The 25402-nt window shown below is 45.3% G+C and overlaps 2 protein-coding genes across 3 annotated transcripts in view; both read left to right on the top strand.

The window, feature by feature from the left end:
- MICU2 (mitochondrial calcium uptake 2) overlaps positions 1 to 9037 on the top strand; it is a 442330-nt gene extending 433293 nt beyond the window's left edge. Inside the window, exons 9-12 of the mRNA XM_083169921.1 lie at positions 383 to 554; positions 2565 to 2673; positions 2887 to 3044; positions 5169 to 9037. Of these exons, the coding sequence (XP_083026047.1) occupies positions 383 to 554; positions 2565 to 2673; positions 2887 to 3044; positions 5169 to 5276 (547 nt within the window). The 3' untranslated portion in view covers positions 5277 to 9037. The remainder of the gene's footprint in view (positions 1 to 382; positions 555 to 2564; positions 2674 to 2886; positions 3045 to 5168) is intronic.
- Positions 9038 to 17718: 8681 nt separating this feature from the next.
- ZDHHC20 (zDHHC palmitoyltransferase 20) overlaps positions 17719 to 25402 on the top strand; it is a 65419-nt gene continuing 57735 nt past the window's right edge. The window contains exon 1 of one of the 2 annotated variants that reach the window (XM_083169922.1): positions 17719 to 17907. In XM_083169922.1, the coding sequence (XP_083026048.1) occupies positions 17790 to 17907 (118 nt within the window). In that variant the 5' untranslated portion in view covers positions 17719 to 17789. The remainder of the gene's footprint in view (positions 17908 to 25402) is intronic. The other variant, XM_083169923.1, reaches the window with a different exon arrangement.

The raw sequence follows: 25402 nt of genomic DNA on the forward strand, positions 1-25402 counted from the left end.
AACATACCAGCCTTTGGACTGGAGGGAGAGATGTTGTCCTGATTTGTTAGTAGTCTGCACAAATTCTGTAGTGCACTAAAAGCACATTGTATATTACTGTATTAGTGAACAGAAAATCTGGAACATTCTGGAAACTACATGTGTGCGTATATATAATATATCCAGATCATGGCGGTTTTAATAATCCTTGCAATACAGCCACTGACGGATTAATATTGCTACCTTTATTTTGGCTTTTATTATCAGGAGCGGTTATTCCAAGAGCGATGAAAGACACATAAAAGAAGTTACTCTGAGCGCAGTGTTCCAGCGATTGTCACGGATGAAATTAATGTAAATAGTTGGATTCAATTAGATTTTATTTTCTCCTCTATCATTTCAGATTTATGGAGAATTTGCAGACAGAGGTGCAAGAAATGGAATTTACCCAGTTCTCAAAGGGTTTGAACTTCTTGAGAAAGGAAGACTTTGCCGAATGGCTGCTTTTCTTCACCGACGAGGAGAACAATGACATCTACTGGCACAATGTGAAATCCAGGATCACGCCAGGCGAAGTGGGTTCCGCAACTATTGCATTGACCTCTGGGGAATAAAGAGCAGACACATAGCCCTTATAGCAGCATATTAATGCCGTGTGCTCTCTGTAATCTTCATATTGGCACAAAATGTGGAGAAAATGGATTGTTATTTTACCAGGGGAGTATACTAACGTACTTGCTGGTTTTACAGGTCCCTCCGAGATGGACCACCCAAGTGTAGGGGGGGGGGGGGGGGGTATCTAGGCCACACACACACAAGCACAAATGGTGTGCATGGATTGAGATGTGATTGGGCAACTCTGGATTAGATTACATACATATGTGGTTAGGCCAGACAGCCCAGTGGAGGGTAAAGCAGCGATGATGTGATTCGCCCATGGCCTTAACGAGAGATTCAACATGGCTGACGATGATGACATCCATCTGTGATCCTAGCTTCTATTACAGAACACTGGGACATTGCTAATGCTGCATAGCTACCCTTTATTAGGAAATTGTACTCTGTATTGGTAATGGTGGCATATGTTACACTGGCAGACTGGGTATGGGTCATAGAGTCGACTGCATTAAAGTCGACATGCACTAGATAGACAGGGCTTAGGTCGACACGTGAAAAATAGTTTAAAGGTCGACATGAGTTTTTCACTCTTTTGTTCCAGATATAGATGTAAGTTGGCATGGACACCGTATCCGTGTACTGTGTCCCTCACATGCCTCGCTGCACTTGGCAATGGGCATGGTGCCGCGCTGCACTCGGCACACTGTTACATTCTCCCTTCACACTGTAGTGGATGGTAGGTTATTTAACTGCTTCGGTGGTATGCCTGGGCTCAGACATACCATGATACAGTAGGTACGTGTCAGTGGTGCCGAGGCCGCTTGTTAGCACTCTGGTGATCATGTGTTTGGCTGCCTGAACACCTGAGCGCACTCCCCACCAGACGCTCTCCCCCCCCCCCATCCCCCAATGGGCCCCAAACTTTTCAGAGTGGCCGCTGCTGCTTCTAGCTGCAGAAGGTAGTGACTGCAGCTGGAGTGGTGGGTTTTCCTGGGGCAGGACAGACCTGCCCTGGTAGGTTTGTCTTGCCCCAGGAAAACCCACCACTCAATACCGCCTGTTTTGGGAAAAAATATAGTTTTTCACATTATTTTATCCTGAATGTCGACATGTACACCGTCTAAGTGTACTGCGTCACCTCGCATGGCTCGCTGCCTTCGCCATGCTTCAGGCACGGTGCCTTACTGCGCTCGGCACACTATTTTATTCTCCCACCTCACCTTAGTGGATGGCAGGGCATGAAATACCACCTGTCGGCTCCCAAAAAAATGTAAACACCTGTCGACCTTTTTACTGTCTACCTTCCAACTCTGTTGGCATTAGCCATGAAAAACCTATTACATATGTCAACATAGGCCCTGTCGACCAGTGGTCGACTTAATGCATGTCGACCTTAATAGGGTCAACCTAGTGCCCATATCCTGGCAGACCGGGTATGTTGGCCATTTTACCATGTACTGCAGTATATAGAAGATTTCCCATAGGTAAGAGGCATATTGATGTAACTACATACCAGCCATAATGTCCTAGCGTTCCCTAATACAGTGGGATCAGTATCTTACATGTAATGGCTGCTCACATACTTGTCATACCCCACTGAGTACTGTGTGTATACATTGGGCCTGATGCTGGTTCACTTGCAAAAGGAAATTCTCTAATGGACAAAACCATGTGCACTGCATGAGAGGCAGATGTAACATGGGCAGAGAGAGTTAGATTTGGGTGACTTATTTTGTTTCTGTGCAGAATAAATACTGACTGCTTTATTTTTACACTGCAATATAAATGTAAGTTTGAAGTATAAACACCACGAAATCTAACGCTCTGCACATGTTACATCTGCCCCACCTGCAGTGTACATGGTTTTGTCCATTAGAGAGAGAATTTGCTTTTGCAAGTTAACAGAATCAGGCCCATTGTGTGTGTATAGGTGAGGAATAACCCCAGTCGTTATGTCCCTTCCACAGAGTATCAGCTTGGAGGAATTCAAGAGCTTCTGTAATTTCATGAACAATCTGGAGGATTTCTCAATCACCATGAAAATGTTTACCGAGGCGCGCAAGGCAGTGAAGCTAGGTGAGTGTCAGCCCACCGCGGCAGGCTCATGCTGCAGAGGCCTCTGATAGCGGTGAGAACACTTCCCGAGGGTCCCTGGTGCAGGATGGATCTGATGCTGGTCCTCTCTTGCTGTAAATGTCATTGCTGCTTTTGACTGCCCATAACTCACTGAGCATTGTATGTGCTTTAACCCAATGTATTTCTTCTTATTGAGATATTTTATTTTTCTAGCGGAGTTCAAAAGAGCAGTGAAAGTGGCAACAGGACAAGAATTATCCGACAATGTTCTCGACACTGTATTTAAGATCTTTGATCTTGATGGGGACAACTGTCTAAGCCATGGAGAGTTCCTGGGTGTACTGAAGAACAGGCTCCATAGGGGCTTAAAGGTACTGTATGAGGTTTCATGTTGAAAACTGTAATGTCTAAGAAAAAAAAAAATATATATATATATATATATAAGAAAAAGGGTGAGAAGGGCGCCTACTAGTGTAGTATTTCAGTGTAATGTGGCTCCCACCACCACTATAGGACAGTACGGCACCCCACAGATATAGTAGTACCATATGCAGTGGTATCCCACCACTGTTATTTCAGCTTGTCACAGCGTATATTCCAAAATACCAGGTTTAACTGATATTCCTTCTCAATGTTTTAAAAAATCAGTGCTTATCTGATACTGGCTCCACATCTGCTCAGTCAGGTACGTATCCCCGTACAGCATAGGAGAGTCCCTCAACGCGTTTCGTCCTTGTTTCCTCAACCTGGACTTCTTCAGGAGTGTATCTATTACAGGCTTCCTATCCCCTTGCCAGCAGAGGGGAAACGTGCAGGGTGGAAATGTAGGGACTCTGTGGCAATTTATGGTGGGGTATCTGGGAGCCAGGAACAAGGGCTGAGGAAGGCAGACCCTGGTCAGCACTTTGTAGGGGAAAAAGCTATCTCTATATATATATATATATATATATATATATATATATATATATATATATATATATATATATATATATATATATATATATATATATATATATATATATATATATCACACACACGCTAATTTATGCTGTGCAATAGTTTCAGGCAGATGTGGAAAAATTGCTGGAAACCAAGAATGCTTTGAAAAATACAAATGTTAATTCTTTTTTATTATCAAGTGACAAAATGAATAAGCAGAAGATAAATCTAAATCAAATCAATATTTGGCGTGACCACCTTTTGCCTTCAAAGAGCATCACTTCTTCTAGGTAAACTTGCACCGTAGACACAGTGGTCAAACCAAGGAAGCTTAGTGCATCCGATGAAGGACACATCATGCTCAGAGCTGGCAGAAGCCAGCCACACTACTACTGTTCAAATACGTCTGGTCAGTAGTGGTCATGTGTGGATGGGGCTCTGAATCAGCATAGAAGGTTCCAGAAATGCAGCAGCGCCTTTTTACCATATCAAGTTCCTTTGTGCTCCGTATGGAGTTTGTCACACATAGATAAACAAGGATGTCATAGAAAATTAATCAGGACATTCTCTTGGTGTGTCTTAGTCACATCATCTTTTATCTAAGATGCATTTTGTCAAGAAAAGATGCCCGATGCTAGCAGAGTTATCCGGGACCTGTCAGCTCACTTAACGTTAGCCTCCGATTGCAGCATGGCGTATATATGCTACATATATTATGAGGACATGTTCTGCTGGTCACTCAATGAGCCATACGGAGTCGCTATCCTAACATAGCAGTTGATAAGGCTCAGAAACAATGTGTGGTCATCTACTGGTTGCACTAACAGGCCCCAATGTTAAATGGTCCATCAGCCTGAGTATGGGACAGCTGGATCTGTCTATACTGGAGACTGGTGCAGTCAGTGCTGTATCTAAGCAACCCAACTATACACTATAATTCACAACAGCTGGAGGGCCATAGTTTGGACATGCGTGCCCTACAGGTTCTAGTTCAAACTTCTCTCCCTAGCCTTGAAAGCTCTCCTCTCCATCCTACATCTCCTCCTGATTTCCCTCCACACACTGGCCTACCACTGCCACCTCACCTCTCCACTGATTACCACCTCCGATTCCTTCCATATTGCCCCTAGTCTGTGGAATGCTCTCCCATATTCAGTTATTCTCCTCCCAACAGTCACTGTTTCAAGAGCTCCTTCAAACCCCATTTATTCAACCTAGGCTACAGGTTTCCTGTCTGATTGATTGGGTTTTCCCTTCACCATCCCTAACCTGTTACCCTACTACTCCCGTTTAGAATGTAAGCATGCACTTCCCTCTCCTCCTCCTCCTCATCATCATCATCATCATCATCATCCTCCTCCTCCTCCTCCTCCTCCTCCTCATCCTCCTCATTAATGTAATGTGAAATGTGTCACTTTGTTGCCTGGTTTACCCTGTTTTGTAAATTAATTGTGCACAGTGCCGCAGAACACTGCGGCCACTTATAAATGAGTAATTAATAACCAGATATTGGCTGTCATCTAGTTAATACTTTGTTGTCTTTCTGTTTTTTCCAGCATGTCCCACACCAGCAGGGATTACAGGGGTACTGGAAATGCGTCAAACGAGAGACCATTAAAGGAGCGAACGAAGTTTGGAAACAAACTGGAAAAAGTCCATTTTAATACCACTGTTAGTTGTCCAATGTTTATTACATTACAAGATTGCTATTTCCATATCTTTTGTGCTTGTGTATTGTTTACCTGTGTGTAGTGACATGCACCTTACCTTCTGTGCGAGAACAATACATTCATACCAGTCTAATGACAGAACCTATTGTTCCCAATGACCCCGTACCCACTCACATTTGGTTACTTTACATTTTTCTGAATTAGTAGTCACAAATATTAAATATCCATTCGGACATGCATTGGGGATGCTTAACTGGCCTCCAATGGCCCTGGAAATTGTAGTAGCGAGCACATGTGTGCTTGGCATGTGTTTTGAATATGGAAAAACTCTAGTGGGTATCTGGTGTATCAGTAATGCACAGATCCCGTACTCCGGACCACATTGCTTTAGTTCTCCCTTTCATACTAGCTGTCATTAGACTAAACTGGGTTTACTCATCTATGTCAGCAGTAGGCAACTGTGGGACCATAAATCCCAAAACTGGAATTCCACATTGACTGGAAGGTCTCAATTTGCTTACATCTAATCTATATATACAACGTGTCCGTTCTCTTACAGAAACTGGGTATGTCATGTGTTTACTGTATAGCCAATGATCTTCTTTTTGCAGAGGCAGGAATCCAATCAGTGCAGCTGATCATGGCACATTTGAAATTGTGAGAGATTTTGGTGGAACTGCATGTTGCAACAAATGTGTATGGTATGACTCACCGACAGTTGGAATTCTGATGGTCGTTCCTCCGACATTGGAATTAAGACCGGCAGGGGGCTCGCTGCGCTCTCCAACTATTGTATTCTACCTCTATAGTGGTTTTGGACCCCCACAAGGGAAAATAGTCCGCATATGTCGGGACTCCGACTATTTAGCTACGGACAGTCGAGATTTCAGTGCCTAAGAAATGAACGTTGGAATCCCGACTGTCGGTGAGTCATCTGGCACCCTCAACAAATGTCCTTAGTTAGGCTTTATTGTTGACAGTAGGCTGTACCGGTGTTACCTGAATCAACCAAACACTTGCTTCATTTTCTAATCTTACAAATTCACCAAATCTGATTGGTTGTTATGGGCCTCTCCTTTGTTTACACACCCACCAATATTGGAACAACATTATTAAATGCCCCGCCACCTTGTTACGGGCAGTGAGATACAAGCTATTCTGTGGAGGCACTATGGTCTCATCAGGCAGCCGCTTGGTCAAGCTGAAGGAGTCTCTGGTCTAGCGCAGGGATTAATATGTAGTTCAGGGAAATAAGGAAAGTTTAATTTAGGGGAAAAATTTTATTCATAAATGTGTCTTCACTCAATAGATGGTTTATTGTCCCACGGCAAGTACAATAAAACATAATGTCTATTCCACAAATGGGTTCAATACACTTCAGTAGGCTGAAGTCATCCTTTCCTGCTGGGAAATGCTGGAGTGCACTACAAGTCATCTGTGTGTGCCGGACTGGCTTACCGTCTGATGTCATACTGCTGCATCTATATAGTCTAGTACTTTCTAGTAACTGGCCAGACCTATTTGCATGGGTGTTGGACATAATCCATGTAATGAGGCTGTAGTCTATCAAAGTAAGTGCACCTGCTACCTGTGCACAGCTGAGGCAGAAACTGTGTCCTGTACAAAATATCCATGAGATAATGCGGCGTATATAGTCTTCATTCTAGCACCCTGCTCCTTGTAAAATCCTTGCAGTTCCTCCTTCCTGCCTGGGGTGTCACTCTCTGCTGTGGTGTTTATACAACACTCTGGTTCGTATCTCAACATTGAGATACAAACCAGACTGTTCTTGATGTACCACAGCAGACAGCGACACCCCAGGCGGCAAGGATGAACTACAAGGAGTTTACAAGGAGCAGGGTGCTAGAATGAACACTAGTATACATTTACTAGGGGACAGTGTCTTAGCGAGTATCTAGTACAGTGTTTCCCGCCCTCCGTCCTCCAGGCGCAGGAACGATCCAGGTTTTAACGATAACCATATTTGAGCACAGGATACTTAATTAGTGCCTTAGTTATTTTGATAGACCCAGGTGTGCTGAAGAGTTGTTATCACTAAAACCTGCACTGTTGGTGTGCCTTGAGGACTGAGCTTGGGAAATACTGATCTAGTCAATTCATAAGCTGAATATTAGCTCAGTCCAAACCAATAGCTGCCTTGGAAAATAACCGCAATGAACGCTTGAACAAATGAGTATTAATTATACCAATTAATACATGCTAAAAACAACTTGACTTTAACAAGCAGATCAAATAGAATGTCAATTTAAAAAGGGGGATATGCAGTCCTCTTGTGTTTGAGAGATTGGGGTAGCGCTATGCTCAACCTCCTTAAATATTGCCACACAATAGAATGGAATCCTCCAGTGTAAGGATGGGGGCCGAGCCGATAACCAATGAGAGCAGAGTACTTTGATGCTGCTATTGCAGTTTTGCGGCAAATGGAAACAGCTGATGGTCTTGACTGTGCGCCACTCTGTGGGTCCTGGGGTCGTTCCCGTTATGGAGACTGGCAACATTCGGAGGAGTGTAGTGTCAGGTGAAGAAGTCATAGAGCCAGAGTGCTGCCGCCAGAGAGGGCCAGAGCTGCAAGGATATAGGAGGTTTTTCTGGTTGTCCAACGGCCGCCGCCAGCACAGCCCCCTACCTTTTGCACGGCACTATCACAGCCTTGGGTGTGAGGGAGAAATCATTCGATAGTCGCTGACCATCGAATGATTTCTCCAGTGCTTGCAGATCCGAGACACCTCTGTGGAGTCTCTGATCTGCGGGTGCCCTGTGTGGGAAGCGTGCAGGCAGCTGTCCGCAACCGCGTCATCAGGGAATTACCAGTGTTCCCATGAGCGAATCCCCCGCACCGCAATGTTGTGTGCAAGCGCCCGGCTGCCCGCACACAGAGGTTGCACATGCATATACATGACTGCGCAGTCACTAATATGTAGTTTATTCCTTCCTATTAGTAGAACTTGGCCTGACCTATGTGTAACAACATCATGGAGAGTTGTGGAAATACAGACACGCTACTATTGTTAGGAATATTCCAAACGTCTACTTTCCCAGAACAGTGACTGGTACTTGTTAATAATTTAGCATTGCGGTCATTTTTTGTATACTGCCGTGTAATAATGGACTTGCTTCCATCCACTCAACACTCTGATTCACCCTTTTTATTTTTGGCACGCCAAATGATAGGTTTCCTGTATTGTTGGCCATTAAAACAGCACATTCCCACATACCCTTTAAAAATGTCAACAATACATTTTCTAAACCTAGTGCACTGAAGCATGTGTGCAGAAAAAAGACGCTGTAACCCACAGCAACCGGAGCTTGGCTTCCATGACAGTCTATGGGATGTTTAGGAATTTCGCTATGCAGCAGTTTTTTATTGCTGTCCCCCATACATGCAGCGTAGAGGGGCTTATGCCTACGTAATTGGGGGTGCGTACCGTAATCCGTCAGTGCCACCGCCGTCCCCAGTGTTTACACGCTCACACTAAGTCAGAGAAATGAAGGTAACTGGATATATGTATTGTTTTTGTTTTTCTACTATTTTTCCAGGAAACTCATTTTTTTTTTAAACAATAAAATCTATTTCCATGTTTTTATTGTATTTGTTAATCAAATTCTTTATAGATTGGTGTTTATGTATCTTTATACAAATGATTATTTCAAAGAGAAAATATAATCAGGTTCTTGGTAATTTACCTGCAAAAGGTATATTTTGTTTGGTTCATGAATAAAGGTGGAATGATGAATCGGCGTTGTGTTTTATTCTAATAAGACAGGAAATACGGAGAGATTTGCACCGAAATCCTGTACAATATTCATTCGCATCAAACCAACACTTATTGTAACGGTCACCTAGGAGCTTACGGCATCTGTGGGGTGCTCCTTCACCGGCCCGGAGTTACCATTAGGCTGGTGCTGGCCACTGGAGGGCAGCACTGCATGCTGATGAATAGTCCATTTAGAGATGGCCATCAATGGCAATAGTGCTACTGGCCATCAACAGTGTTTGATGATCATCGATGTTTTTACCTATCGATGGTCATCCATTTTATTTTGACTGATTGTGGGCCAATCAAAACAGGGGGTGGGGCTTCACGGGTGTTGAGGGGTTGGAGCTATGCTCCATGTCCTGGCACCTTGAATAAAAACCAAAAGCAAAACATCGGTTTTGCTGTGCCATCGATGGAGGGAAACCATCTGGTTCTCCCCCATCTATGGCAAAAGTATTCGCATCGGCCATAAACCATTAATATATATATATATATTCAAAATAATTGGATGGCACCAGGGCAAGTTATGTGCATTTGCATCTCAAATAAGTCCTTAGTGACAGCTCTCACTCCATGATATATATATATATATATATATATATATATATATATATATATATTGTTGCTGTATGCCCGGCACTCCTGTCTCTTATTCAGTTTCAGCTTAACCCGGTGCCTTCTCCAATCAATCGTGTAGTCAGGTAGTAATGAGCGGCACTCCAAGGTATAATAGAATCAATAATACACAAAACAAGTGCTGAATTCTACGTTTCGGTTTATTTCAACCTTCATCAGGAATACAAGTATAGTGCAGTACATGGTTTATATAGGTACAGACAAAGTGATCCCACGTTTGTGAGCCCGCCCACCAGAAGTTGGACTGTTTCCCACACGGGAGGACAGGACACCGCAGAAGTTGGACTTGGCAACTGGAATCACCGCTAAATCAGGCTGATGAAAGCCGCTAACTTAAGTCTTAAACAGTGAAAATGTGTTTGATCCCACAGCACTACAGAGTTTTGAGTATCTCTCATAGTGATCTGGGAAGATTATTCGGTTACCTAGAACGGCGCCCATGATCTATATCGCGGGTATCTTGCCGCAAATCGCAGGCATCGCATGCATCTTATGTGTTTGTAATGTTAAATTACCTTCCAATCAACCAGATCAACCCAATGGACCCGATTTTACATAGGGAACAATGTTAAATTCGCTTCGGGATGACGTTGACCACGGGGTGACGTTAACAATGGGGGGGGGGGGCATTTCACACTTCAGGGTGGTTATTCTATTCAATTTGTGGTCTGGGGGCTATTTAACATTGTTCCCTATGTAAAATCATGTCCATTGGGTTGATCTGGTTGATTGGAAGGTAATTTAACATTGTTCCCTATGTAAAATCGCTACAATCGCACCCATCGCAGGCAGTGCATGCCACTATAATGGCATGCGATCAACGCGATGGGCACCGTGCTAGGTAAACAGTACCGATTGTTCTACCAAAATATATGCCACTACTGTATATGAAAGTGACTTTTTAATTTACATGCAATTATTTTATCATGCCACTAGATGGCGGTCCACACTATCTTTTAGTAATACAGGTTGAATATCCCTTATCGGCTATATTTATTTATTTATTAACAGTTTCTTATATAGCGCACACAGATTCCGCAGCGCTTTACAGAGTATAGTTGAACATTCACATCAGTCCCTGCTCCAGTGGAGCTTACAATCTATATCCAAATATCCATTATCCAAATTATTACGCAAACAATAGTCTCAAAAATGTACTTTTATTTTTTTGCTAAAAACCTACTGGGTACATCTGTAGCTGGCACTACTGGGGAAAAAACGGTACTTGTTTCCTAGCACGGCCACAACGATCATGATCGCGGTCATCGGGTGTAAAATCCCCATAGAGAACAATGTTAAATGCCTCAATTTACCCGCGATGACCCCGATTTCCCATAGGAAACAATGTGAAATGGCTCAATTTACCCAAATTATCATAGGGAACAATGGTAAATGGGCCAAAAACACCCCTGAACATTGAAATGTCCCCCCAAAAGTGGTATACGCCACCCCGCGATCAACGTGAACCCGAAGCGTGGCGAGCGGCGGCGGTACGCGTCCTCCGACCTTTTCATACCCCCACTATCCACGTCGGCGTGGAGTTGAGAATAGAATAGTGTGGCGAGCGCAGCGAGCCACCGAGCCCGAAGCGTGGCGAGCGGACGCGGATACCTGTGAAGCCCGCGAAGGGACGCGTTTACCTGTGAAGGTATCCACGTCCCCTCGCGGGGCTCGCTGCGCTCGCCACTCTTCGGGCACGGTGGCTCGCTGCGCTCGCCACACTATTCTATTCTCAACTCCACGCCGACGTGGATAGTGGGGGTATGAAAAGGTCGGAGGACGCGTACCGCCGCCCCTCGCGGGCTCGCTGCACTCGCCACGCTTCGGGTTCACGTTGATCGCGGGGTGGCGTATACTACTTTTGGGTGTACATTTCACTGGTCAGGGGGTTTTTTTGGGGTTTCTTTTTACCATTCTTCCCTATGTTGATTTGGGTAAATTGACCCATTTAACATTGTTTCCTATGGGAAATCGTGGTCATCGCGGGTAAAGTTACCCATTTAACATTGTTCCCTATGGGGAAATCGCGGCCATCGCGTGTGGACCATTTAAGCATTTTTAGCCGCACACGACGCGACCGACGCGATTTTAACTGTTTTCAATGCATTTCAATGGCAAAATCGGGGGGCATTGCGTCGGTCGCGTCGCAGGCCACTAAAAATTACACCCGATGGCCGCGATTGTGGCCGTGCTAGGAAACAAGTACCGTAAAAACTAACTGGCACTAAATATTTGCAAGGACATGATTGCTCAGAATTCAAATTCAGTGTCTGAGATTGTACACAAACTTTGTTTTATCTTTTTAAACCTTGTTTCATGCACAAATAAAATATATTTCTGTGTATTTCATGTGTTTGATGTGCTTATACAACATAAATGCAGGTACATCAAGATACCTCATTCAAATATAAAAATATTCCAAAATACGGAATATCTTATTCTAGAGCGACTACAGTCAGGGACGGGGAGAATGGTTATTCCGAACAGGATCCCTGATTTTATTGTAAAAGAGAAGACCCTATCCTATTTATGGTATGCGGTCGATGAATCAACACTAATTAGGTCCACCACTATTGGTCAACATGGCTTTGATTGACGGGGACAAATTGTTGAAACAAGCAATAGGTCGACATGAAATATTTTGACATGTTTTTTACGTTTTTTTCCCCCTAGAACAGGTGTTTTTTCATACTTTACTATCCACATGGGCATAGAGAGAGAATATAATAATATAATAGTGGTACACTGATACTGTGTCGTAGGGACTGACAACGCTTCGACTTCCAATGTTTGCCACCATTGAATGGTAAACATACCATGGTGTTCTGATGGTCCCACCCCACAGTCAGACATGCTTCAGTGCCTCTGCACATGCGTGGCTGCGCTGAAGATGGTTGCGTATGTGCATAAAAGGGTTTTTTTGCGCATGCGCCAATCATATGAATGTTTTTTCGGTACTTCCTCATCTTTGCGGCCAATGCTTACTCTACAGAAGTTACGCTACGTAGCGTAACCCGCACCACCCTGGGTCCACGCCACCCTCCTGTGTCCACACCACCATCTTTTACCTTTAGTAAAGTTGTGGCGAGCGGAGCAAGCCACCGAGCCCGAAGTGTGGCGAGCGAACGATGATGTTGTTCTGAAAGGGGCAAACGTAACTGGTGTAAGCGGTGGCCGCAAAGATGAGGAAGTACCGTTTTTTTTTATCAAAGTGTTTTGATACTATGGCCAGTGACCATTGCATCAAAAGATTACATGGCAGAAGCCCAGCCATCAATGGTGGGATTCCGATGTCCAACCCTCGCGTGTCGATGTCGACCCAAAAAAAAATTAAAACCCATGTTGACCTTTTCTATGCCAAACTATTGCTTGTGTCGGCCCTTTATCCCTGTCGGCCGAAGCCATTTTGACCTTTTTAAGGTGTCGACCAATAGTGGTCGATCTTTTGAGTGTCAACCTTAATCGAGTCGTGCCTATGACCGATATCCCTAATTATTTATCTGACTACAGGTTGCTGCTACAGCTTTTGCATTCAGATAATGAAGACATATATACAAATGAAAACTCAATTGGATCAATGTATGTTTGTGCATCTGGAGACCCCACTATCCATCATCCTGCATTAGCTGGGCAGATGCCTAGTTATGGAGATGGGTTTCCTGGGATGAGTTTGGTTGCTCTTTGTAGATAACAGTAGAAATGACTTTGTGTAGTCACATGTAGGATGTAAGCTACTTTATCATTATGATTTGTGAGGGATATCGGTTTTGCATCCTTTCTCACTGTACTGTACATGACTCAGGCTGTAGCAATTGTGGAGTGCAGTGCTCCTATTGCCCCTAGGACGATGATCTTGCTGGTGGGGCCAAAGTAACCAGCATATTTGTATAGATGCTATCTGGTCCTGGGGTCTAGAACAAGGGGCATAGATTTAAGGCAGCCATTATTTGTTCCACTGATGTGTGGTGCTGGCCCCTTTCCATTGGTGGAGATATATAACTGGGTGTAATTGGTGGAGATATATAACTGGGTGTAATTGGTGGAGATATATAACTGGGTGTAATTGGTGGAGATATATAACGGTGTAATTGGTGGAGATATATAACTGGGTGTAATTGGTGGTGATGGATTCAGTACTGAATCCCGGCGGTCGGGATCCCGGTGTTCAGAATCCCGACGCCAGAATCCCGACAGCCGAAATGCCGACAAGGGGGGGACGTGGATCGCCCCCCCTTGCGGGCTCGCTGCGCTCGGCACACTAATTTATTCTCCCTCCAGGGGTGTCGTGGACACCCACGGAGGGAGAAAGTGTCGGCATTTCGGCGGTCGGGATTCCGGCGTCGGGATTCTGAACGCCGGGATCTCGACCGCCGGGATATTAACTGCATCCCGGTGGAGATATATAACTGGGTGTAATTGGTGGAGATATATAACGGTGTAATTGGTGGAGATATATAACTGGGTGTAATTGGTGGAGATATATAACGGTGTAATTGGTGGAGATATATAACTGGGTGTAATTGGTGGAGATATATAACTGGTTGTATAATTCTAAAAATCTGTTCTTGATCAAGGCAGACCGTCCCTAATAACGTAATTACAAAGCTGAGCCGTCTGTGGGTGTGGTATGATGGGCCGACAGTTTGGATTCCAGCTGTGCTCCCTGGGGGCTACCTAGCATTTCTATGGGACATTTTGTCCACCCTTAGGCTTACACATTCACTAGCATGTGCAAACACGACTGCAAATGGCCATGGCGCATTACTCACTTGCTGGGCCGCTCGCAGCAGGGAGGGAGGGACAGGGGGCGGACGGGGGTGTTTTTATGGGCGTCCCCATGAAAAAGCTGGGCATACCCATGGTTACGGGGATGAGCCAATGCCTGCCGGGGGCCCTGTCTTCATCCCGGTGCCTGCTAATAAAAGTCAGACTTGCGAAGGCAGGAGAAATCATTCAGTGGATGGCGACCATCAAATGATTTCTTCTGCAGCGGGGGCATGCGAGGGAATGTGCCTTCGTTACACATCCCCTCTGTGGCAGGGAGGTGTGAGCATTCCTGCGGGTGGTGTCAGGGCTGCCAATAGAGGGGTGCTATGGGTACAGCTGTCCCGGGCCCCGGCCTCCGGAAGGGCAGCTCATTTTGCCCACTGCAACAACCGTGTGCTGGACAAAGCAGGTCCCGGAGTGCAGGCTTATTCAACCCAGGACCCCGGCGGCCAATTAAAATGCTGCACCAGCTTTTGAGCCAATCAGAGCTTGCGTACTAACAGCCAATCAGATCGGCTTCCGGTACGTGAGCTCTAATTGGCTCACCAGGTTAAGGTTTGTGGGGGCCCTGGACAACACAAGGTTTGTTTGGGCACCCCCCCCCCCCCCCCCCGACCAGTTGGTCGGTCAGAGGCACAGTCCACACACACGGACACACACCCCCCTCCTGACAGTACCTTGTGGGGATCGGTGCTGCGCTGGGTCCCTGCGGCGGATGTGAGGTCAGCAGCAGGGTCCCTGGGGCAGGGGGGGGATTCTCGGGAACCTCCTGGCTGTTCCTGGAGGGTAGGTAAGTATGCCCTAGTACACATCACCCTTCTACAGGACCACTTGCTAAGCAGCGGCCTTTCGCTGCTTAGCAAGTCTCAGATCTCCAAGCGCCCTGTGCGGTAATCGGGCGGGAAGCTGAAATCCGCTGACATCAGCTGCGTGCCCTCCGGACCCGCGTCACTGGGGAATTTCCATGGGAACGCCCATGAAATGCAAGGCGTTCCTATGAGCGAATCCCTGGCCCGTGCCCCCATGGACTTATAACTATGCGCATACGCAGTCCCCAAAAATCGGACTGATTCAATCAGAATCACCCCCTTAGCCTGAATGAGATTTGTGCATTAAGAGTCCAGAATAACAAACTTTATCAAAAGGGTATTTTTTGTGTGTGTTTTTTTTTTTTCAGAAGAAATTTGTGCACATTCTCCTTTATATTAACACATATGGCGCTGGAGGCAGCATTCTCCCGAATCACAGCCTTAATGAATTTCCCAGCTCAGCTTCCCAGGCTAGTGCATGGGGGTCCCGTGGGGAGTTATGGTCAGGGCTGAGTAAAGTAGATATTAGACCTATTTTGTGGTAGAACTTCTGAGGCAGAGTGCGTCAAATAAAGTAAGAGCAGTCTGAGTGGGAGGCGATGTGTAACTGGCATGAAAGTGTCTAATGCTGGATACAAACCAGAACGATTTAGCCTCAGTCATGTCAAGTTCGATGCAATTTTGACCGATTGTATATAAATTTGGCATGTTTTAGATCCGATCCGATGGTCGTTTTGCCAATCAGCTCCTATCTGCCATGTTACAGGCTGTGGTTGATCAGTAGATTGACAGTCAATTAGTCGACATAACAAAAACGTTGACATGCATTAAGTCGACTGGACAAAAGGTCGACACAGTAAAATGTTGTCGTGCATTTTTCATGTTTTTGGAGTCTATGTCGGCAGATGTGGACATGGACAAAGTATGAGTTTAGCGCTGAGCTCCGCATGCTTCGGGCACAGTGACTCGCTGAGCTCAGCAAACCATTATATTCTCCCTCTGTGCCCACTGTCGACCATTTGGTGTCCACTAACCTAATTCATGTTGACCTTTTTCAAGTGTCGACCTGTAACGGTTCATCTCTTAATTGTTGACCTAATGACCACATGTCTGAAAAATGACAATTAGGAGCTGGTTGTTTATCACTCTCCACATTTTGAAGCTTAGTACATCTGACCTAGTATATTTTATACAGTATACCTAGCCACTCCTTGAGAAGAGCATTGTATGACTGTAAGAGGTAGATTTACTTATGTTTCATATTAGGTTTTTGGTGTATTTTCATATGATTTTGCAATTTGTTGATTTACTAAAGGCAAAATTGAATTTAAAATCAAATATATAATCAAATCCCATTCATGACAGGGAAGTGGTGGCAAAAATTCAGGGGTATCACAGGCATTTTTGAGGTGGCTGCTGTGTTCTAATACAAATCTGTACTCAAACAGCGTTCCTCCAGGGGCTCTATTGATACCTCTTTTAGACCGCCTTCTTAACCCGGGTTATTGCCGGGTCGTCATATGGGGCAGGGCTGAGCGTGGAGTGTCTTTGGGGGGCGGAGGCAGCACTTGAAGCTGACAGCGCTGCCTCCTCCATACTGTGAATGGGAACCAGGTCGCAGGAACCTGGTTACCCATTCACACTGCACCTCGACCCGGGTCAGAGCCGTGTTCAACTCTTGTCGTGACCGTCCACCCGACTAGTCCTGCGCCTGTGATTTTTGGATTTTTCGTAGTGCGTGTCTCCATTTCATCAGCAACTGTCGCTGATGAAAATGGGACACTCCGCGATCTGGCCGCTGAGCGATACTAAGGCAAAGTTGATCAGCAACCAAATCGCCCTGTGTGTACGCTCTATAGAGACAGTGTCAGGGAGCGAAGGAGCTAGCAGGGAAATACTACCTGACTACAGGTTCCTGATGGGAGAGACCCTTCACTGCCTTAGGCTCCACCCCCTTAATACCCGCACTGCTCTGGTGCCATGCCCAGGTACGGATGGTCAGCAAACATCAATGATTCATAATCATTGATGGTTTATGGCTGATACTGAATACATTTGCCATTGATGGGGAGAACCAGATGGTTTTCCTTTAAAGATGGCACAGTATTATAACTGGCACCTGAAAGCCCCGCCCTAAGGTTCTAATTGGCCCACAGCCTAATGAGAAAAAAAAAAAGGACCATTGGTTGGTGAAACCATCGATGGTTACCCACAAAACGGGGGAGGGATCTTTTTGGAAACCATCAATGGTCACTTGTTGCGATGTTGCCATTGATGACAGTGACAACCACACTGATGGTCATCCCTATGCCCAAGCAGGGAGAGCCCCGCTGGCGGCCAAAACCTACACCCCCATCCACCCTCACAGGAGACAGTCACCGCCCCTCCTCTCCCTGATGACGTGGCGGCTGCGCTGACGTCGTACTGTGGGCGCGGCAGAGTTTTATTTACGCTCCTGGCCCCGCCCCTGGCAGTGACAGCAGCTGCTTAGTGGCAGTGCCGGCTGCTCCGAGATCATGGCGCCGTCTCACGCCCTGCGCTGCTGCCAGCGAGTGGTGGGCTGGGTACCGGTGCTCTTCATCACCCTGGTAGTGTGCTGGTCCTACTACGCCTATGTGCTGGAGCTGTGTATCTGTAAGTACCGGCCGTACACTCACACTGCCTCGCCCCGGGTCACCCAGGCTGAGTGCACATGAGGTCTCCTCTGTGTGTGTGTGTATTTATATGTATATGTATATGTGTGTGCAGTACAGGATACCTATGTTACATGTGTGTGTATGCGCTGAAGGCTTCCGTGTTATATGTATGTGTGCAGTACAGGAAATCTGTGATACATGTGTTACAGGATATATGTGTCATGTGCATGCTATCTGTTACATGAGTGTGCAGTACAGGCTGTATTTGTTACGTGTGTGTGTGTGTATATGTCACAGGATTTCTGTGTTACATATGTGTTTGTGTGTGTAGTGCAGGATCTGTGTTGTGTGTGTGTGTGTGTGTGTGTGTGTGTGTGTGTGTATATATGTCACAGGATTTCTGTGTTACATATGTGTTTGTGTGTGTGTGTGTGTGTATATATGTCACAGGATTTCTGTGTTACATATGTGTTTGTGTGTGTGTAGTGCAGGATCTGTGTTGTGTGTGCAGTGTAGGATGTCTGTGTTACATGTGTGTGCGCGTAGAACAGATTATCTGTGTTGCATATGTGGGAAAACTAATGTTATAGGGCCAGGTTATAGTACATTTAATGTGTGTACAGTATTTTGCGCAATGTTAAATAAATTGTAAATAGCACAGTTCTCACTGTGTGTGTGTGTGTGTGTGTGTGTGTGTGTGTGTGTGTTTGTATACAGTAATTAATGTTATATGATGTATATTGCTGTCTGCTCCGGAAACGTTTGTGTATATGTGTGCATCATGCATTATATTACTTGTGGACATTGTGAGTTTACACAGTGTGTCCACAACAACCATACATTTCTTGTAAATGTTGTGTTACTACTTTGTGGGTGTGCACTGGTAATTTCACTTGCCCTGTGGGTGTATTTTTGTGTACCGTGCCACAATATTTATCTGTTCTAAGATTATATGTTCTTCCCATGTTTGTGGCTTCTCCCCGGTGCGCTTGTTTCCTGCCACAGTCCAAAACCTTCTCGTTTTTTAATTTGTGCTGCTGGCAGAAATCGGCCTAGTGCGTACTGATGCCAGATTTTACACTGTGAACTCCACTGGTGCAGAAATTGTTATGAATGATTGTATTTGCTCTGTGGAGTGCTGTTTTAATATGACTGTGCTATATAAATAGTTGACAATCAATTGAATGCGCTTATACTGCACCAGCTAGGTAGACTAGGGGTTGGACTATTCAGAGGTCCGATGTTGCCCCATTGCCAACAGTGGGCATCTAATTACACAAGATAGCTCCTGTGGGATTTTTATATCCTCTCAGATCCGCTGTGACCTTCCCAATTTGTGTGAGCTTCTGCTGTAGTACCGCATATGGCACCCCTCTTTCCCAGGGTAGCTGAGACTGTACTTGTTGCATCCACAGAGGCAGGTGTCATGTACATTTCTGCAGAATACTCCAGTTATTACATATTTGTCTACTGTGACACTGTACATAAAGAAGTTAGGTGGTGCCCATGGTTTGTTTCATTATTTTAATGCACTGTATCAAAAGCAGGAGTTCTACATTGATGACACGAACATCTGCAAAATGATATTGATAGAATATCAACATTGAGTTGTTGACATAGTGTCGATATTTCCAGGAGGCTTGGGATCCGTGCTATAATTACCATTGGGTTTAAGGGACAGACTGAAAAGGAAACCAGCAAGTTGACATTCCAATGGGCCTACACACGGAGGGATGTAAGGGCATTTCCTAAGCGATTTCACTAGATCGCTTAGAAAATGCCCCTACATCGCTCCGTGTGTAGGAGCATTGCGATAGAGATTATTTATTAGCATTTTCTTATATAGCGCACACAGATTCCGCATCGCTTACAGAGAATATTTGACCATTCACATCAGTCCCTGCCCCATTGGAGCTTACAATCTATATTCCCTACCACATGTACACACACAGACATTCTAGGGTTAATATTTTGGGAGCCAATTAACCTACGGGACCGCGCATCGGATCGGTATCGGTCCACACCAGGATAGAAAAGGGTCCAATCACCACACAATCTACATCCAATTGGTCGGAATTGGATCTAGATTGAGGGGATCGGGCCCTAGTCGTCCTGGTGTGTACCCAGCATTAGTGTTGATGGGAGGGTTAGGTTGTGTTCCTGGAAGTAAGGTGGGTGGCGATAGTATTAGGGATAGCAGAGACCTACAGATATAGCCACACACATCGGAGCTGCAATATGGTCGCTTAGTTTAGCAAGTTGCACCGGAAGCCTCAGATACACCGCGATGTGCACCGGCCAGTGCTAGTACATGAGCATGGTGGTCTGCATATTTTGCCACGCCTGTTGCACCTGTGACATTGTTGTGTTCTTATGAGCGTGGCTACATCTGTACCAGGATCCTGCCGTCAGGAACTGTTTATTATGGGTGAATTTAATACACAAATGAGTCACACATACGGCAGTCCTGACATTGAGCAATTCAGTATGCACCCCCTATGCACTATTTAAGGGAATAATTGGAGCGATTCACATTGCGCCCATCGCCCAGACCCCAACGCTTGTTGAATTGACCCCTAAAGCTGTGTACACATGGTGGCGATTTCAGCACATATCGCTGGCAATATGGTAGCTGAGCGATTTCATGTGCTGTGGGAGGTTAATCACTGGGAGCGCGCTCCCGCTGCCAGCCCTTCATGGTCGATGGTCACAGGAGCATGCTCCTCAGATTATGGCTAAAAATCGCTGGTTGCTGGTGCACAATGCACCAGCGACCAGCGATTTCTAGTCAAAATAAGGTAGAGACAGAATGAGACAGAAAAGCTTGCAATTTTCAGCCAAAATCGCTGCTCGCTGATGAAAACGGTACACTGAGCAATATATTGCTGAGCGATTTTAAGCCAAAATCGCTCAGCGACCAAATTGCACCGTGTGTACACAGATTGAAGGTGCGTACACACGGAGCAATATGATCGCTGGCAATATATTGCTCAGCGATCATATTGCTCGTTGTCTCCTTTTTATCAGCGACCAGAGATGGTCGCTGATGAAACTGACACAGGAGAAGAGGCAGGGGAAGTCGCTGGTCGGAGGAGCATGCTCCTCCGACCAGCGACCATTAGTGGGCTGAAAACTGGAGAGCGCACCATATTGCCAGCGATTATAGCCCGTGTGTACACACCTTTAGAGTCCTCGCGCTGTAACCGCATAACTGGCTAATATTTTTTTAATGATTGAAGTACGTGACAAACCGCTATTAAGACAACCAAATTGATTTTATTAAAAAAAAAAAAATGTATTTTTTTTTTTTTGTAAAACATTGATCAACATCATTGGAACATTGCAACTTCTGGTGGGTTTGCCAGGCTGCCTGATCGGCAGCACAGCCGGCACTGGGGCAGGATTCTCTTCCTGCAGCCGCACTAGAGGGCTGTTTGACAAGTCGCTTCAGATGTGACCATGTCAGGCAAATGGATCCAAGGTATCTAATTGGTGTTGTCTACACCATTACCTCCTGGGATCTTAACCCTTAATTCTGTGTTCCATAGATTATTTAAGTGAAACAAGCTTGTAAAGCAGACACACAAACCATTTTTATTGTTTTGCAATAAATTCCATGGCCAAAACCTAATAAAGTAACAGAATACTAATCAAATGCATATACCAAGTGCTTTGAAAATCGATTTGCCCCTTTCCTCCCTGAAACACCCTAAAGACTTGTGTACACCTTTCCCCTGCTCATAAACTCATGGAAACAGTATGAAGAACACTGCGTGCCCTGTTTGTGCAGTGCTAATGCATACCACAGTTACAATGGATGACACCAGTCCAGCACCTTGAAGTTCCATTAATAGCACATTACTAATGCACACATTTATTATCATGTGTTTTTATTCCTATTCCCAGTGCTTCTCGGAAGCTTTAATACACAAATGAAATCCTGGTTTATTTTGCTGTGAGGCTTGAGTTACTTTTGAGTTATCGTGGTCTCTAAATTTAGTGTACTGTCAGAACAAAACATTTCCTGTCCTCTTTTATGGCCTTTGTCCTTTCAGGAGAGACCGCCTCACAAGATAGAATTACCCGGCATTGTTTGGGTATGACACTGGAGTTACCGTGTGTGTGAGAATTTTGGTACTGCAAAGAATAACTGAGGCCCTAGGAAATTGGCAGTGTAATTCAGCGGTGTGTCTGATGACCATAACATCATTTAAATTAAGGCGAGACAATCATTCATTAGATAAAAGCATTCAGGGATATAACCGGTAATCAAAGGTTGAACTTTTTTTTTTTTTTTTTCAACCTAGGATTGAAGAAAAACAGGGGCGCTGTCTTGGGTCCTGCTCTGAGGGGTTGTGGAGGGTGTGGATCAGTTGGTCACCAGCAAATTGGGTACTTGTTTCCTAGCACGGCGCCCAATATTTTGATCGTAGTACATCTTATACAATCGCATCGCAGGGGTACGCATCCTCCGACCTTTTCATACCCCCACTATCCACGTCGGCGGGGAGTTGATATTAGATAGTATGGCGAGCGCACGTGTATTACTTTACATGTATTCCGCGTCCCCTTGCTGGGCTCGCTGCGCTCGCCACACTATCTAAAATCAACTCCACGCCGACGTGAATAGTGGGGATATTTCTGACAAATTTTTTCTTAGATTGACAAAACCATGTGCACTGCAGGGGGACAGATGTACAATGTGCAGAGAGAATTAGATTTGGGTGAGTTATTTTGTTTCTGTGCAGGGTAAATACTGACTGCTTTATTTTTACACTGCAATATATATCTCACTGAAGTAAAACCCCACCCAAATCTAATTCTCTCTGCACAAGTTACATCTGCCCCCCCTGCAGCGCACATGGTTTTGTCCATCTAAGAAGGATTTTGTCAGAAAGATTAAACTAGAATAAGGCCCCCAGTGACAGTAGTTTAGTTTAGTTTAGTTTAGTAGTAAACAGAAAAAGGAATAGATGAGCAGCACTGGTTTTCACTGAGAGTAACGGTATACACAATGGTACTATATCAATTTTTTTTAATGAGAACAAGATAGGGACATTGACACATGTATAATAGCTGATATTAGCAGCAACAAAAAATACTGTTAAGATATATTCCTTAAATATTGGGGAAGACGCACCCTCTTGGGGATGTTGGTGGAAACAGTACAGTTGATGATGTAGTAAGGGCTCCTCTGGTTGGTGGGGGAGCAAAGCATATAAATACTGCTGATGTTGGGGTGAGATAATTACCCTGTTGGATGGCTCAAGTCCATCTGTATTGATCCTTAGGTTTTAGCAAGGCTTGCTCGCAGAGATGTTCCACGGAGATGTTGGACTTTATGGCCTCAAGACTTTGGTGCTGGTCCAGAACTTTCCAAATAGCCAGGGACGGATTTAAGTGACAGGCCGCCCATAGGCACAACATTGTGCGACCCCCCCCCCCTCCCGCAAATCGCGGACACCCCGCTTCTCCACTCCCGCGATTTGCAGATCCCCCGCGAGAAGGGGAGATGCCGTGCCGCCCGTGCCTAGTGGGAAATCCATCCCTGCAAATAGCTAAACACGTTTCAGTGTATAGGCAAACACCTTCCTCAGGAGCAGAAACATCCACATATGATCAATAAAGTAACTAAACCCATTTGTAATATTATTTTGCACACACAACTAATACCCAGTCTTGTTTCAATAGAAATCATTTTCATTCCAACTGTCAATATAAACCCGTAGTCTCATGTTCTTTTCTCACTGTATCTCCCCCTGTGTCACTCCTGTCTGTCTGCCACACCCGTCAGCCTTGTAGTCCACATTCTGCAGTGTTTTGTAATGTAAGACAAGGAGGTTCTGCACAAATTAATTGTACTTACACGCTTACCAATCAATCGCCTGACATGCCTGGCCCCAGCAACTGGCAGTGATATCATTGTCGGCGGTTAATTCGGCCCGCGTATGGGTCAGTCAGTGGGTTGTCTGTACACGCAGGCTGATATATCCGCATCTGTCGTGCTCCACAGCCAACACCATATTATATGGAAACAGATATAGGACTGATTCAATTCAGGCAAGCGCCTCCTGCTGGGCATATATACTAATGGGCGTCTCTTCGAGCGTTTGATTGTTTCTCTGATCGGATGCCAATTAGTAGTTAAGCAGCTGACCGCTCTGGGTTTAGCCATGTAAAGCGCTTGATTGTGCATCCAAAGTCCAGGTTTAAAGTACGGACTTTCTAACACATTTTTTTCCCCTCACCTACGGAGGCCGTGAGAAAAATGTGGCTGCCGTGGCTAAAACGTCTCTGAATGGATCATCAATTGAATAGTTCCGATAGATACCCAGTAGGGGGTGCACACAATTGAATGGGTCCCATAGAATTTGGCAGCGGATAAGAACACACTTACATAGGGTTAAGTTTTATGTCGGGAGCCAATTAAGGTACCAGTAGATTTGTGGATTGTGGGCGGAAACCCACGGAAGCACGGGGAGAATATAGAAACACCGGTACTTGTGTACGCGTCCTCCGACCTTTTCATACCCCCACTATCCACGTCGGCGTGGAGTTGAGAATAGAAAGTGTGGCGAGCGCAGCGAGCCACCGAGACTGAAGCGACGGATACCTGTGAAGCCCGCGAGGGGACTCCGATACCTGTGAAGGTATCCGCATCCCCTCGCGGGGCTCGCCACGCTTCGGGCTCGGTGGCTCGCTGCGCTCGCCACACTTTCTATTCTCAACTCCACGCCGACGTGGATAGTGGGGGTATGAAAAGGTCGGAGTACGCGTACCGACGCCCCTTGCGGCCTCGCTGCGCACGCCACGCTTCGGGTTGACGTTTATAGTGGGGGGGTAGCGTGGGGGTGCATTTCACATTGTAAGCACCCATTAGGGTGCTTAAAAGCACCCTTTATGGTGCTTATACGATCTTTCATCCCATAGGGGGCAGAAATCGCGTCGCATCGCATGCCATGAAAACATTGCGCGATGCACATCGGGGGCGCCGCTATAATACACAAGTACCGAAAAACCATTGTTCAGACATATCGGCTGTAATCATGAGCTGATAGTCCAGCTGAATAAGAGCTGTATCCAATAACCCGCGATCGGTGATTGTGGGTAATTATATGGTCTAGGGCTGCTGTGGCCTATCCAATTAGCCCTGATAATCCGGTGCATTTTCCAGTGAAAATGGGGCTCTGGTTGCTAAAAATACACAGGTTTCACTGAACCTATATGTTTTTGGATGTAAATAGATGTATTTTGGGCAGGCAAATTGGATACCCCATAAAAATATCTCAACGAAACACTGAGAAAATCGTAAAAATGTCCCCCTTATAGTTTTTTGGCTGTTTGAGCTAGATAGCGTCAAGTATGTAATACCTGGGATAATTTTGTTGCCTCTACCTAAATTAGTATTTTAGCTGATGCATACCTGTTTGTTTCTAAGCATAATTCTGTTACCTCCAAGGTCATTGTTATGCAGCTGTAGGAAGGAACAAGGC

This window comes from Crinia signifera, chromosome 2, assembly GCF_055691185.1.
Source record: "Crinia signifera chromosome 2, ASM5569118v1, whole genome shotgun sequence".
Lineage (NCBI taxonomy): Eukaryota > Metazoa > Chordata > Amphibia > Anura > Myobatrachidae > Crinia > Crinia signifera.